The sequence below is a fragment of the Cololabis saira genome, chromosome 12, assembly GCF_033807715.1.
Source record: "Cololabis saira isolate AMF1-May2022 chromosome 12, fColSai1.1, whole genome shotgun sequence".
In the NCBI taxonomy this organism is placed as follows: Eukaryota; Metazoa; Chordata; class Actinopteri; order Beloniformes; family Belonidae; genus Cololabis; species Cololabis saira.
In genome coordinates, this window is record NC_084598.1 from 43,811,898 (window position 1) to 43,829,155 (window position 17,258).

Sequence of the window (17,258 nt, forward strand, 5' to 3'; positions counted from 1 at the left end):
TGACTTCGTCTCTCTGTCCATCTCCCTCCAGCAGCTGAACTTTATTGAGGTTTTTGTAGTGAAATGAGGAGGAATCATAGAGATAACTTCTCATTTCAACTAACTGGATCAGCCGTTCCTCATCCGTGACTGTTTCCTACAGCGCTTTCAACCGGCTTTCAACGCGAGTGGCAGGAAGGAAATAGAAGCAGGGCGTCCGACAAATGTTGAGCTCAACACGGCTGCGTCGCTGCGGACAGTCCAATAAAAAAAATAAAGCAGTGGAATTGATTTTGTCGCTGACGCTCGCACGCATAAAGCCTGAATTATGGTTCCGCGTTACACCAACGCAGAGCCTACGGGCCTAACTCCGCCAGCCGGAGCTTCCTCCATTTTTTCGTAGCGGTGTATCGCGTCATTCAGGCAGCCAATCAGCACAGTGCCTCATTATCATAGCCCCGCCCACTCAGAATCCTGCATAGATAATGAGGTTAGAGAATGGGAAGATAAAGACATGGTTTAGAGGCTGAATTTCTAATTTATTTAGAAAAAACAATCAAAATCTTGTTTTTAAGACATTCAAGGTTTAAAATAGACATTAAATGCCATAATAGTTCCCCTTTAATGATTAACAGGTTAAGACCATTAACCTGGTTAATATTCAACCAGTAAAGATTCATGTAAATCCCGGTCCGTGTTCGGTCCGTGAAGACACAGTTCTGATTCAGCTGTTTCACAAAAACCCTGTTCTTCTCAGTTTCATAGTTTGGAAACAGAACAGTTCTTTACTTCCAAGCTCCCGGTCCAGTTTCCTGTCCTGGTTTGGATCATTAGCATCAAACCAGAAGGAAGAAATGCTCCGTGGGAATATTTAATCCCCCAGAACCGGCGACCCGGAGTCCCGGGCCTGCTGGCCTCGTCTGCAGGAATATGTAATATAATCTCTCCCTGGCGGCCCGGAGCCGGGTCTGCGGCGCCGCCGTAAACAAACGGGCCTCGGCACGAAACCGACACCAAAACACGGACCGCTTTCATGGAAAACACATCTACATAAAATGGTTAGTAAAATGGGAAGTGGCATCTCTGTCATTAGAGATAAATTACAGATAAATGTAGTTAAAATGCATAAAAAGCTGGTTAATGGTAAGAGAAAGATTACTTAATTCTTTATTAATATTTGTAAGAAATGTATCCATATCAAAAACCCTGCAAGTTATAAACAAAAAATGATGTTACAGTTCAGAAAAACATAATTTTTCTCTGCTGAAACAAAAAGACAAACTCTGGTAAAAGAACGGTGATGTACAGAGCTACGTCTGCATGGAACCCACTTCCCAAACTCTTTAAACTATTAACATGAAATAATTCAAATTGTTAGTAAAGAAACATCTCTTGAATAGATACATATAAAACTTGTTTAATTATTATTAAATAAATAATGTAGGGGTGAGCAGATGGAGTAGACGTGTTTCGTGAGTGCTCCCGTAAATGCCAAACTTTTTAAACCACCAAGCCCTCAAACTTTCAAACTTTTTCCTTTAAAAGGGATTCCCTGTTGCTGTTTTTCTTTTTTTTTGTCTCGAACGAGCCCACTTACCTCCGAGATGGCTTCGAAGAGCGGCAAGTCGGGAAAAAAGGACGAGGCTGGCGCTGTCTTAACCCTGGCGGCCATTACCACGTTGCTGGAGGAACACCGCGCTGCCCTGGCCGCCGAGTTCAAAAATACTTTCAGTCAGCTCGACTCCAAACTCGACCAAACGCGGCTCGCGGTCGAGGACCATGGCCAACGGGTTTCGTCCCTTGAACTCGCCACAGAAGACCTCAGCCAGCGAGTTACGGACCTTGAAGGCATCTGCTCGACTCTACGGGATGATAATGCTCGGCTGAAGGCTAAGGTGGTGGATTTGGAAAGCCGAAGCAGAAGGCAGAACATCCGTATCCTGGGCTTACCGGAGTCGACCGAGAGCGGTTCTCCGGCGGCTTTCTTCTCCAAGCTGCTGTGTGAGGTGTTCGGGAACGACACGCTGCCGTCACCGCCAGAGATAGACAGAGCGCACCGCTCGCTCGCCGCCAAGCCGGCCCCGGGACAGAGACCGCGTCCGGTCATCCTGCGCCTTCACCGGTACCAGACGAAAGATCTCCTCATCAGGGAGGCGCGCCGTAGAGGAAAGGTGGAATATCGCGGCCACCCCATCCGAATAGTGGAGGATTACAGCCCCGAAGTTGCCAGCCAACGAGCGGAATACAGCGGAGTCATGTCGGAGCTCTACCAGCTGGGTCTGAGGCCGGCTCTGCTCTTCCCCGCCCGGCTCCGGCTCACGCTGTCCGGGGGGGCCAGGAAGTGGATCGGCTCCGTGGATGAGGCGCGCAAATTCATCACGAGTCGCAGCAAAACTTCAAACCCGCCGTAACGGGACCGTTGGAGGCTGTCACGGCTCCGCCTGCAGCCCGGTGCGGCTCACTGACGCTCACGGACTGACTTTTTTTCTCTCTCTCTTTTTTTTTTTTTTTTACGTGAGCCACATTATTCCTGAGGGGAGGGTGAGTAACCCCGCGACAACCAGTATTTTCTCTGTTGTTAGTTTGACTGCCCTTTTGCAAATATTATTAATTTGCAGTTCTTTTTGGCTATTTGAGGGAAGGGGGAAAATAAGTGGTGAAGAGGGAGAGAAAAAAAAAAAAAAGAAAAAGCTTTTCCGATTTACCTATAAGTTTTGTAATAATTGTAAGCTGTTAACCTTACTTTTACGCTGCTTAAGTCGGACGTTTTATATTTTATATTTTTGTACAAATATTTCTGGGCTCATATCGGGACTTCCAGGTCAAGATTTGAGAGGGTATTCCTTTTTTTTATTTATATCTACACGTTTTAAGGTGCTAATAGGTATACACCCATGATACGGGAGCAAAAGCTATTAGTGTGTAGGATTGGAAGATGCGTTATTGCACTTTGTTTGTTTTGAAGAGCTTGCTGCTTTTTTTTTTATTTTTCTATAGCAGCTGTCTTAGTGGGGGTGGGTGGGTCGGGGGGATATGTCACTGCCAGAAACTTTGCATTAACTCTTTTCAACTCATTACTCAATGTGGGTCACATTCAACCTCCTTTCCGTTCTCTTTTTTTTTGCCTAGGTCATTGTGCACACCTAATTTTTCTTCTTAGATATTATGAGTAGATACTTGAAGTTGGTGAGCTGGAATGTTAAGGGTCTGAATCACCCTGTTAAAAGGAAGAGGATCTTCTCACATCTAAAACACCTTAAAACAGAAATAGCCTTTCTACAACAAACTCATATTCGTAGTTCTGATAATAGCCGCCTGTTCCCGAGGTGGTCAGGGCAGAGATTTCACTCCTCCTTTCAAGCTAAGGCCCGAGGAGTTTCAGTTCTGATCAGTCAGGATGTTTCATTTGAGCAGCACAATGTGATTTCTGACAAGTTTGGTCGCTACGTGATCGTTTCTGGGAAATTATTCAATACATTGGTCGTACTTGTGAACGTTTATGCCCCTAATTCAGATGATGCAGTCTTTTTTGAACGACTGTTTTCACTGCTCCCTGACCTTAATACATATTCTCTCATACTGGGTGGTGATTTTAATTGCTGGCTCGACCCAGTCCTAGACCGATCCTCTACCAACCCCGGCACAGCAAGTAAGTCAGCCCGTCTTATTCAGGCGTTCCTTTCTGACTACGGTGTTTGTGATGTGTGGCGTTCTTTACATCCATGTGACAGAGAATACTCCTTTTTCTCACAAGTGCACCACACATACTCGAGGATTGATTATTTTTTTATTGATAATCAACTGATTCCCCTGGTTCATTCCTGTGCTTATCAGAGCATTGTCATTTCCGACCACGCTCCTGTGGTTCTAACCATGTCCCTTCCTGACCTACCTCAGAGAGACAGACAGTGGCGATTCAATTCAACTCTGCTGTCGGACACAAATTTTGTTAAATCTATGGAAACGGAAATAGCCTTTTTCCTATCCACGAATATGACTCCAGGAATGTCTAGTCTAACTGTCTGGGACTCCCTCAAGGCTTATCTCCGGGGACAGATTATATCCTACACTGCTAGGGTGAGGCAAAAATCTTATAGGGAGCGATCAGACCTTGCCCGCCAAATCAAAGAGGTCGATGAAGAATATTCTCGGACTAAATCCCCAGATCTTTACAAAAAGCGGCTAGAACTTAAAACTAAATTTGACCTGCTTACCACTCACCCAATTGAACAGTCACTTCTGAAAAGTAAAACCAGGTTTTATGTTTATGGAGACAAATCTGACAAATTATTAGCCAACCAACTTAAAGGCTCTAAGGCTAAACAAAATATTTCTAAGATTCGATTACCAAATGGCCATGTAACTACAGACCACTTACTCATAAATGAAGCATTCAGGGACTTTTATACCCAGCTATACACCTCGGAATCTCAGACTGATCGAGATGAGATTGCAGACTTTTTAAATAGTCTTAGTATTCCCAGTCTTTCACCAGATCTAAGGAAGACATTAGAAGAACCGATATCCCTGATGGAAATTACTCGAGCCATTTCTTCACTGCAGTCGGGTAAATGTCCTGGCCCTGATGGCTTCCCGGCGGAATTTCTAAAGAAATTTTCTACTCTGCTTTCCCCACTGCTATCTACAGTTCTTTCAGAATCCTTCAGCCACGGTTCCCTCCCTCCTTCTTTTTCGGAGGCCTGCATCACCCTCATAGCTAAAAAAGGGAAGGATCCTACTGAATGCGCCTCCTACAGGCCCATCTCCCTCTTAAACACAGATGCTAAAATCCTAGCTAAAGTCCTAGCCCATAGGCTGGAGAATGCCCTCCCCACAATTATATCTGAAGACCAAACTGGCTTCATTAAAGGTAGGCAGTCTTACTTCAACACAAGGCGACTGTTCAATATTATCTACTCTGCCTCTGAGGCTATCCCTGAATGCGTTGTCTCTCTGGATGCGGAGAAGGCATTTGATCGCGTCCAATGGGATTATCTCTTTGCTGTGCTGGACAGGTTTGGTTTTGGTCCGAACTTTGCTCTGTGGATTAAGCTTCTCTATTTACACCCAACAGCCTCAATTCGTACTAACTCTCAACGGTCAAAACCATTTAATCTGCATCGTGGAACCCGTCAGGGGTGCCCCCTTAGTCCCATGCTTTTTGACATGGCTATCGAACCGCTTGCCACAGCGCTCCGATCTTGTGAGGATGTGTCCGGTATCTGGAGAGGTGGCAGGGAACATAAGGTCTCGCTTTATGCCGATGACCTCTTGCTTTTCATCTCTCACCCTCTGGCCTCATTACCCCCTGCGCTGTCACTTCTCAGTCAGTTTGGGAAACTCTCAGGCTATAAACTGAATCTCAGCAAAAGTGAGCTTTTCCCTACCAATCTCGAATCGCATGCTTTAGACCTTTCCAATTTTCCCTTTAAAATCGCAAATGACAAATTCTCCTATTTAGGCATATCTGTGACAAGGAAACACAAAGACCTGCTCCAAGAGAATCTTATCTCATTGTTAAATGAGACCAAACAAACCCTTACACAATGGTCACCCCTGTCAATGTCTCTTGTGGGTCGCATCAATTCAGTTAAAATGACCATTTTACCTAAATTTTTGTACCTTTTCCAGACCTTACCACTCTTTATTCCTGGTTCCTTTTTTCAGTCCCTTGACTCAGTTATATCTACATACCTATGGCGGGGTAAACGGCCACGTTTGAACAAAACTCACCTTCAAAAAATTAAGTCTGCAGGTGGTCTGGCCCTCCCAAACTTTCGTTATTATTATTGGGCTGCTAACCTGCGCTGCCTTGCATTCTGGTCCTTCTACTGCGACGGCGCTGACCGCCCTGACTGGGTGGCGATGGAGTTACATCCAACTGATGACCTGTCAATTCCTGCCCTACTCGGCTCCTCACTTCCACTTCCTTCACTTAAATCAATCAAAAACCCAGTGGTTAAACATTCTCTTAGAATTTGGGCCCAATTTAGGAAGTTTTTTGGTTTTCACAGCTTCTCTCTTCTTAGCCCCATTGCATCAAATCACTCTTTCAAACCATCCCTTGAGGACCCCACCTTCCAGGAATGGCACAGGAGGGGTATGATTCGTTTTAGAGATATGTTCATAGACGGCACCGTGGCATCTTTTGAGCAGTTAAGTAGTAAATTCAGCCTTCCAAAATCACATTTCTTTAGGTATCTTCAGGCTAGACATTTTGTTCTTTCCCAGACACCCAGCCCTGGTGCATCGATAGGCTTGACCACAGTTGACAAAGTTCTTGCCACAGACCCATTCAAAAAGGGGCTCATTTCGTCTTTCTATGGCATGTTGCTGGATCTTAAGAGTGCCCCTACAGATAAACTCAAAGCAGCATGGGAGCAGGACTTAGGGCTTCCCTTATCAGAGGATACCTGGGAGTCCATACTCAAACTGGTTAATACAACCTCCCTGTGCGCACGTCACTGCTTAATTCAGTTTAAAGTGGTACACAGGGCTCATATTTCCAAAGCAAAGTTATCCTCCATGTACCCAGATATTAGTCCATACTGTGTAAGATGTAAAGTAGCAGAAGCTTCTCTCATCCACATGTACTGGTCCTGCCCATGTCTAAACAAATACTGGATGGAAGTCTTCCATACTCTCTCTCTGGTGCTTAAAATCAGATTAGAACCAAACCCACTGACTGCCCTGTTTGGGGTCATGGAGGGAGGAAGGAAGTTAACCACTGCACAGGGGCACACTTTGTCTTTTGCCTCCCTTTTGGCTCGTCGGGCAATTCTGTTCAGGTGGAAGGATCCCTTCCCTCCTACTCGTGCGCAATGGCTGGAAGACATCATGTCCTGCTTAAAACTGGAGAAAATTAGATACTCGCTTCAGCAATCAAATAAGTTCCAGAAAGTGTGGGGACCTTTTCTAGAAGCATTCCAGACCCTGTGAACTATACTTCATATTTCTTTTGTATTCCTAGTGCAGGCTTTTGATGATAGAGTGACCTCATATTGTGATTAGTAATCTGGCAGTGACAGGGGAGGGATTAGTTTGGTCTGTAGTTTGTTTTTGTTACTATTTTATATTTTTTCATACTGTTTAATTGTTTTTTATATTCTGTACACTGGTGTATGCTATGATTAACATGCCCATGCCTAATCAAAATGTTTGTAATTGACATGCAGCACTTCACCTTTTTTACTTTGTGAAAATTTTAATAAAAAGATCTTGAATTAAAAAAAAAAATAAATAATGTAGATAGCATATACATACATATATATATATATATATATATATATATATATATATATACACATATATATATATATATATATATATATATATATATATATATATATATATATACATATATATACATATATATACATATATATATATATATATATATATATATATATATATATATATATATATATATATATATACATATATATATATATATATATATATATATATATATATATATATACGTATATATACGTATATATATATAAATAAATGAATATTTATTCAAAATGGTTATTGGTGCAAACTATGATAACTATTAGGGGTGTAACAATATATCGTGCCACGAAATTTCGCGATACAAAAACACCACGAAACATGTCGTGGAGGTGACAAAGTGTATCGCGATATTGGGTTATTAATATTAATCTATTGTGTTGACTAGAAACGCGCAGCTGACCGCGCGTGGCGACCACGCCTCGACCCGCGGACCAAAATCTTACTCTGCTCAGAAGAAAGTAGTACCTTTTTGCGGTCCCGATCACGGGACTCTAGCGGGGTTTTGAGCTCTGAACTTTTAAGTCTGGTGTAGAGTTAAGCCTTACCTTATTAAATTAAACCTTTTTGGGGTGGTGAGTAGGATAAACACGGGGACAACTTCTGCTGAGTTCCAGTGTACTTTACTGTCCCTCAACAGTGTAGGATTTTAGAACATCAACACAGCACCTAGTGCCGTACTGTGGCGTATCACTCCGCCCAATCTAAAACAGACTAATCACTACAGATAAACTGACTAGTGTCATTATAGTCCCTGATTTACATCAGAATATAAATAATATATTTATAAAATAATCAACCCTGAATTACCAAAATAACCTTCTTAACAAAAATAAATCTCCTCTTACACTTATAAGGTGAGCATGAATCAATCTGTTTTATGATGTAAAAATGTATTTATTTACTTTTATTTATTTATTTAATTTTAGTTGTTAAATTTCTGGAAAAGAAAAAAGTCAAATCAGACATGAGAGAAACTATTCAGTTTGTGTCTAAATATTTGTACTTGTATGAAACTGAAGATCATAATGCAAACCTGACATTTACTTTTAGTTCAGTTTGTGGAAAATGGTTGGCCTGGCTTTCTCTTTAAAACTTAAACAGTTATAAAACATTACAAACTGTAACAATAGGGCAAACACACAGCATTGTTTTGTATTTTGTGTCTTTCAAATAAAAGACTATTTTTTCCAGTCATATGTTCCTCATTCAAGGTTGTTAAAAAAATACTGCTATAATATCGTATCGTTATCGTGACCTCAATATTGTGTATCGTACCGTATCCTGAGATTAGTGTATCGTTACACCCCTAATAACTATACATTGTTTTAATTTGTTGATGTTTTAAAATGTATGAATATGTATTGTTTTTATTTATTTCTAAATGTTAAACGGATTGACTTTTCTTTATTTTCAGTTTTTCCTTTCTTTTTTTATATGCTACCTCTTTAGGTTTGCTTTTCATTTATTTGTTGTAATGTTCTGTGTATTATGTGTCGAACCCCAGGAAGAATAACTGCAGAATAAACTATAAACTATTAACTGCTTCATCTACCTCAGATCCATCTCTTCCTCTCTTTATCATCATAGTCTTCCTCACACCCTCGTTGTTGTGTTTAAGTGACCTCTATTATTAATAATGTTAATATTAGCTGAATTAGTTAAAAATAACGTACAGCATTTTTGCGTTGCCCTACGCGTTCATTTGACAGCATTTGTGGTGTTAATTAGTGTTAAAAGTTTGCTGCGGTAAAATTTAGCCGTATGCACTTCCTGGTTTCCAGCGCGTGATGCATGCTGGGACTTGTAGTTTTCTTTGCAGTAAACGCTATTCATTCATATAGTAAACAAACTACAGGCCCGGTTTTCATTATATTACATAGAATACATTTCATATGTTAATATGTTACTTTTTAGCTTTATTGCTGTTATTGTTGTCTGTTATTCTTTTGATAGTTAGATATACATATGATATTTTGGATATCAAAGTATTTGGTTTGATAATAAAAACACTTATTATGAATTGATGCTTTATGAAAGTTATTATGGGTTGAAGCGTAACATTATTGCTATGGTAATCGGCATAAAAGGCTTCATGATGTATATTTATTATTTATTTGGGTTACGTGACACACATTAGAATGGTTTTATGGTCATAATTGTCATTTATTTTATCATCATTTTAGGTTATTGCCTGGGAACTTTTTGCAAAATTATCTTAAAGGAAAATAAATGAACAAAAAGAGAACCCTGAGTATATCAATTTTTTTATGCTGATTGAGAGCCCATTTCCGTGGGGAGAGTCCAATAAAACGGAACACTCATATCTGAAAGTGTGAAACTCGTAGGCGGTGAAGAGCGCCAGCCTCCGTTAGTGTTTCTGGGAACCGATATCACGTCCTGCCAGTCTAAACACGGGGGGGAGACGGGGGGACGGGGGAGACCAGCTGCTTTCCACATCCATGTCCTCCCTGTCGGGGTGGGGGGGTGACGGTGTTAACACCGACGGACGGAAACATGACTCATGACCCATCGCTGGGTGCTGAGTCACCAGAACCTTGTATCGGTCCAGGAGACGGGGAGACGGGGGAGACGGGGAGAGACGGGGTTCACCTACTCTGGATGTCGGGGCTGTACGGGTCCTGGATCCTGATGGCCGGGTCGAGAACCTTGTAGATGACCTGAGGAGGAAACACCTCTGTTACTCACGTTACTCACTTTAGGGCGTCTGCAGTGTGACTAAGTTAAATTTAAAACTTTTTATACCATTTACAAACAAATTTAAGACAAAAAAGACACTTTGAACCCAGATTTACATTCACCCATATCTGCTTTCCTGGAGACTACGCGACCAAGAAATCCAGCACTGAGGTCGTGGTTGCCAGATCTGGCTGACAGGTTCCAGCCCAAACGCCATGAAAAACCCTCCAAAATAATGAAAAACCAGCCGGAATCATGAATTCTCTATGTTAAAACCGTCAATGATTAAATGTGGAATAGATTTCAAGCTTCACATCACCACTAATTAGCCCCAAAAAAGTTCAAGCTCCAAACCAAGACTAAAATTAATGTTGAGTAGATTAAAGCAAATAAAATATCAGTGAGTTTATTGTGTAAGTTTCTACTTTTCTCTGCCATAATGGAAACTTTTTTGTAAAAAATGTATCCTAAATATTTTGTAAAAACCAGGAAAAGCAGCCCAGATTTTATCAACCCGCCCAATTGGACTGAAACCTGCCCAACCTGGCAACCTTGACCGAGGCGTCTAATAACCGGTAAACAGATTAATTTCTCCTCAGAACTATTTAATAGACTTTTCCTTTTCAAACTGAAAGAAAACTTTTTAATGATACGGCGTTCCTGTGAGGTTTTACACTAAAGATAAGTCACATGGCGTCTGCAGGTTTGACCAAGTTAAATTTAAGACTTTTTAATACAATTTTCAAACAAATTTCTCCTCTCCTCGGTTTATTTCTCCTCAAAACGATTAAATAAACTTTTCCTTTTCAAAGTGTAAGAAAACTTTAATGATGACTGAAATTCCCTCTAAATCTATTAAGATTCAGAAATGAAGACCCTTGGATTGAGATTTAAGACAAAATAAGACATTTAAAGGCCTTATTTTAGGAAAATTTAATTTAAAACGTTTTAAGGCAACGTGAAGCGCCGCCTCATCAGGACGGTTCCTCACCTCTCCCTCCGACGACGGCTCGATGTCGGAGTAGCGCGACTCACAGACGACGTCGTTGACGTTGCTCAGCGGTCCCTGGAAGATTCCCGGGAACGCGGCGGCGCAGTCGTGGGCGAAGTAGCGGTAAACCTGCCAGGTCCGGCCGAAGTCCGCCGACCGCTCGATCAGCATGGCCGCCGGCCGGAACGTCTGCAACACAACCGGGTGTCAGTCCGATCTGGGGTCACCGGGTCACCCGGGTCACGGCGGCACCTTGACCTTGAGCTCACCTTGAACGTCATGATCAGGTGGGTGAAGTGAAACTCGGCCTCCAGGTCCAGCTGGATGAAAACGTCCGCCTTCCCTGAGGAGAAACACGAGCGTTCAAAGTGGATCGCAATCAACACATTTCCTTCTGATCTGCATTGAATTATGGGGAAATGCTTGCAAAAAATATACTCAGTCTATTTTCATTTTACAAAAAAAAAGCCCTAAGAATAATTAGTAGAAAACAATATAGTCGTCCTTCAAATCCATTATTTACAGAAGAGTATTAGGGCCAGGCAGGAGAAAAATAAAAATAATATTTTAGAGGAGGAACATTTTTTAAGAAAAAAGAAAAAATGGCGAGAAAAAAGTCGAAATGTTGAGAAAAAAGTTGCAATTTTGAGACGTTGAAGAACAATTTCTTTCTTTTTCTTTTTTCTCAAAATTGTATTTCAACATTAATCTCGACATTTCGATTTTTTTCTCCAAGTGCACAATAAAAAAAAATCTTCCCCCTCTCAAATATTTTTTCTCCTGCATGGCCTTGATTCCCCTCCGTAATTATTCCTTCAGTTAAAACTGTTGAAATTTCTTGAATTATTGGACCACAGAATTCTGCTAATTATGTGGAAATTAGCTCATAACAACATTTTGCCAATCAATATACAGAGAAAAATTGAAAAAAGAGAAAATAAGTATAACTTAAAAGGAACAGAGATCTTTAAAAAAAAGAAATTCAGGACAAAATTAATGGAACATTCTGTTTCTGTAAAAGGTATCAGTTTATGGAACAATCTGGATACAGAAGTCAAAGAATGCAAATCAAACATTACATTTAAATGAATAATAAAAGCCAGTTTTATGAAGAAATATCATGATAATTGTTAAGTTAGGTGGGTTTTCTTTTTTTTCTCTCTCTCTTTTTAGCAGCATTGTCATTTTTTTCTTTGAATCAAAAAAGAATACGATTCTCTGTGTTTGACGACAGCTATTTTGTGTTATTTTATAACTTTGTTGTAATTTTTTTTAGTTATTTTTCTTATTACATTAATTGAAATGTGATTTCTTAGGAAAAAGGGACGGATAAAATAAGCTTAGTCTTCTTTGTGTTCCCTTTCATTCAAGGAAAGAGATTTGTTGTACTTATATTGAACTGTTTTGTTTTTCTTTTACTGAATGAAATGAAATAAAGACTGAATGAATGTGAGTCCCTCATGTGGCCCCGGGGACCAGTAAAGAACTTCTGACGGGAACCGGGAGCCGGTTTGACAGCTGGAGGAACGATGCTGCAGCGCTAAGTGAAGCAGCAACTGAGACTCTGGCGTCTCGACAGGAAAAAGCTTTTAGATTCTGGCAGGAAAGTAGAGAAAAAGTTGGAGAATCCCCCCCCAAAAAACACTTCCGGAGGCCCCGGGTCTGGAGGAGGAACCTCCCTGGGGTTCCCTCTGGTTCTGTTACTGTAAAACCAGCAGAAATAAAACACTAAAACAAACTGCTGCTGCTGATGAAAAACCTGGATGGATGGATGGATGGATGGATGGATGGATGGATGGATGGATGGATGGATGGATGGATGGATGGATGGATGGATGGATGGATGGATGGATGGATGGATGGATGGATGGATGGATGGATGGATGGATGCAGGAAGATGGATGGATGCAGGAAGAAGGAAGGATGGATGCAGAAAGATGGATGGATGCAGGAAGAAGGAAGGATGGATGCAGGAAGAAGGATGGATGCAGGAAGAAGGATGGATGCAGGAAGAAGGATGGATGGATGGATGCAGGAAGAAGGATGGATGCAGGAAGAAGGATGGATGGATGGATGCAGGAAGAAGGATGGATGCAGGAAGAAGGATGGATGGATGGATGCAGGAAGAAGGATGGATGCAGGAAGAAGGATGGATGGATGCAGGAAGAAGGATGGATGGATGCAGGAAGAAGGATGGATGGATGCAGAAAGATGGATGGATGGATGCAGGAAGAAGGATGGATGCAGGAAGAAGGATGGATGGATGCAGGAAGAAGGATGGATGCAGGAAGAAGGATGGATGCAGGAAGAAGGATAGATGGATGCAGGAAGAAGGATGGATGGATGCAGGAAGAAGGATGGATGCAGTAAGAAGGATGGATGCAGTAAGAAGGATGGATGCAGGAAGAAGGATGGATGGATGCAGGAAGAAGGATGGATGGATGCAGGAAGAAGAAGGATGGATGCAGGAAGAAGGATGGATGCAGAAAGAAGGATGGATGCAGAAAGATGGATGGATGGATGCAGGAAGAAGGATGGATGGATGCAGGAAGAAGGATGGATGCAGGAAGAAGGATGGATGGATGCAGGAAGAAGGATGGATGCAGGAAGAAGGATGGATGGATGCAGGAAGAAGGATGGATGCAGGAAGAAGGATGGATGGATGCAGGAAGAAGGATGGATGCAGGAAGAAGGATGGATGCAGGAAGAAGGATGGATGGATGCAGGAAGAAGGATGGATGGATGGAGGAAGAAGGATGGATGCAGGAAGAAGGATGGATGGATGCAGGAAGAAGGATGGATGCAGGAAGAAGGATGGATGGATGCAGGAAGAAGGATGGATGGATGGAGGAAGAAGGATGGATGCAGGAAGAAGGATGGATTCAGAAAGAAGGATGGATGCAGGAAGAAGGATGGATTCAGAAAGAAGGATGGATGGAGGAAGAAGGATGGATGCAGAAAGATGGATGGATGGATGGAGGAAGAAGGATGGATGGATGCAGGAAGATGGATGGATGGATGCAGGAAGAAGGATGGATGGATGGAGGAAGAAGGATGGATGGATGCAGGAAGAAGGATGGATGGATGCAGGAAGATGGATGGATGGATGCAGGAAGAAGGATGGATGCAGGAAGAAGGATGGATGGATGCAGGAAGAAGGATGGATGGATGGAGGAAGAAGGATGGATGGATGCAGGAAGAAGGATGGATGGATGCAGGAAGATGGATGGATGGATGCAGGAAGAAGGATGGATGCAGGAAGAAGGATGGATGGATGCAGGAAGAAGGATGGATGGATGGACGAAGAAGGATGGATGGATGGAGGAAGAAGGATGGATGGATGGAGGAAGGATGGATGGATGGATGCAGGAAGAAGGATGGATGGATGGAGGAAGGATGGATGGATGGATGCAGGAAGAAGGATGGATGCAGAAAGAAGGATGGATGCAGAAAGAAGGATGGATGGATGCAGGAAGATGGATGGATGGATGGAGGAAGAAGGATGGATGGATGGATAATGGAGAAAGGACGGACGGACGGACAATGTACCACATGTTCTTTCTGGGTTTCACTTTCACAAGGTTTTCAATTAGGTGCTAAAAAAGTTTAAAAAGTCTAACATTCTTAAGTTATATAAGTTAGATATTAGAACAGACGTGACTTTATTATAGAAAAGAACGTTGTCTAGAATCCGGGTTGAGTAGAGTCTGTTCATCTGAGCAGAACCGGGTCAGAACCAACTTGTTCACAACACATCAACAGCTGGTGAACAGAGCGGCAGTTCTTCAGGAAAACAGAGGAACAGAGAAGAAACAGAGAAGAAGGGATGACAGTGATAGAGATGAAGAGAGTCCTGTCCTCCGTCCGGATGCAGCTGCTGCAGCTACAGGACCACAATCCAACCCCTGTTACCCCCGACAACCACAATCCAACCCCTGTTACCCCCGACAACCGGCACCAACGGGCTAAAATTAGCCCGGGCCGGGTTTCTATTCCGGGCCTGAACTGGACCTTTTGTCCCAGACGACCCTTTAGTCTCTCGCTCAAATCAAAGTCCTCAAAGACCAGATTATTCCCTCCACTTTCACTCCAGCGGGGCTTCAATCTGCTCCCAACGCTGCTGATTTATGAGGTTCCCTCCACGGATGAGGCATTTTAATACTAAATAAATACTACGGAAGAGTATCAGGGCCATGCAGGAGAAAAAATATTTGAGAGGGGAAGATCGTTTTTTATTGTGCACCTCGAGAATAAAGTTGAAATTTTGTGAATAAATTCGAAATTTCGCCTTTTTTCTCAACATTTCAACTTTATTCACGAAATTTTGACTTTTTTCTCAACATTTCAACTTTTTTCTCGAAATTGACTTTTTTCTCAAAGTGCATAATGAAAAAAAAATCTTCCTCCTCTAAAATATAATTTTTATTTTTCTCCTGCCTGGCCCTAATACTCTTCTGTATTTTCTTTTTCCACGATACATTGGGTTTTCTTTTCCACGTCTATGTAGGAAAGTGGATCCAAAGATCTAAAGACTAAACCGGTTTAAAGACTAAATCAGAGGAAACTACTGAAAACATGGACATTAAGGATCTTTGGTAGAACATTTCCTCTCGTTTTGGTCAATGAAAATAAAGACACATTTTAGCAGAGTTTTTATTTTGTAATCTACATTTTAGTCTGTTTTTTATTCCTCTACGATATTGCATTATATATTTAATTATCGTTATCGTCACATGACCAGCATGTTCGTTTCGTCTCGTTTGTCCTCAGGTGATAAAGGTTCGTTGACGACGATATTTAGTCAGAATTCAGCGTTAGACCTCACCGTTCTCCGACTGCCACCAGCAGTTCTTCCGGTGCGGTTTGAAGGTGGTGATGACGTTCTCGATCCGGTGGTTGATGGTGTTGTAGACGGGGTCGTACGGCCGCCGGGAGTCGCACTCGAAACACTTCTTCTCATCCTGAAACGGGAAAACATCGGCCGATGAAAACGTCTCCGGTGAGACCGGAACCACGGGAACCACCGGAGGTTTCCAGCGCCACTCACCTGCAGGTGGCTGACGATGCAGTACGGATCCTTCCGGATCATCCCGCAGGTGGACGAGGCCTTCAGGCTCTTCTCCCGGCCCACCAGCAGGTCTCCGGTTGCCGGGTAACAGCTGCCGTGGGCGCAGCCGTGGCTGTGGTCCGGCTCCTGGGCCACGGCCGCCGCCAGGGCTGCAGGAAGGAAACAGGAAGTCAGTTTTCAAGTGCACAGGAAGTGGCACCATTCCCCAAATAGAGCATGAGGTTATTCATGAGGTCGTTGGGTAAAGCTAATCAGGACGCTTCCGTCTACATCAAAGCTGTCGTCACGAGGAAGTAAAACACCAGGAAACCAGTCATCCAACCGGGGGGGGGGGGGGGGCAGGGGGCCGATCCGGGACTCGCTGGGGGGATAATAAACCTCGGCAATCCCGACAGAAGGGCTTGATGAGGCCAAACGACGTGGACAGTTGTCATTAGGGCTGGCTATTGTTAAGAACCTCACGATTCGATTACATTTCGATTCGATTCAATATCAATTCGATATTGATATAAATGCTTCCATATCGATTCAGTAAGACGTAGAAATACACAAATACCTGTTGGCAGTTTTTCATTATTTTTATTTTCATGCCTATAACACGTGGCATGTTACTTCACATAGAAATGAACGGGGCAATTAAACTTAGCAGCACCATAATGGCTCACTTGTGCATTTGTACTGTAGTACAAAAGTTAAAAACACATGACAGTTCTGTGTCAACATGATCCGCAGGTTTGTGGTGTTGCTGTTGTATTTTAGTTCTGCCTGGCACCACATAGAGCGCAGTTTGCACCGCGCCCACCGCGGTGTAGGGCGCAGAGCATCCACCACCTTCTCTCCTATTGGACACGACTTTCTCTCTTGTCCTTTCTCTCCTATTGGACGCACCGAGATGTCGTCACAGCGAAGCACGATGGAATTAAAAAATGTTCAATTCGGGCAAGCTGCCGCGGTGTTTGCACCGCGGCAGCTTGCAAACACCGCGGCAGGCGCCTTCTCGCACGGTGCCGAAATCAGCGGCAGAGCTCTTGCGCCGCGGTAGCAGTCGCCGCTTTGCGCCCTCTCTGTGAAAGGGGCTTCACACACCACTCGACTTTTGTCCGTTTCTCGTGATTTTTTATGTTTAGTTGGGTGTCTTGACATCAGTTACACCCAAAAAAAACGAACTTTTAACATTCAGTGTATTGTGTGCTTTCTGGGATTTTCCGCATAATTATGCAAAAACGG

General features: G+C 42.7%; 1 protein-coding gene across 2 annotated transcripts in view; it reads right to left on the minus strand.

Moving 5' to 3' along the window:
* Positions 1-17,258, minus strand: part of lamb2 (laminin, beta 2 (laminin S)) — a 90,225-nt gene that overhangs the window by 47,886 nt on the left and 25,081 nt on the right. For both annotated transcript variants that reach the window (XM_061736845.1, XM_061736844.1), the window contains exons 3-7: positions 16,011-16,180; positions 15,789-15,924; positions 11,233-11,306; positions 10,964-11,152; positions 9,890-9,953 (exon numbers count right to left, since the gene is read on the minus strand). In XM_061736845.1, the coding sequence (XP_061592829.1) occupies positions 9,890-9,953; positions 10,964-11,152; positions 11,233-11,306; positions 15,789-15,924; positions 16,011-16,180 (633 nt within the window). The remainder of the gene's footprint in view (positions 1-9,889; positions 9,954-10,963; positions 11,153-11,232; positions 11,307-15,788; positions 15,925-16,010; positions 16,181-17,258) is intronic.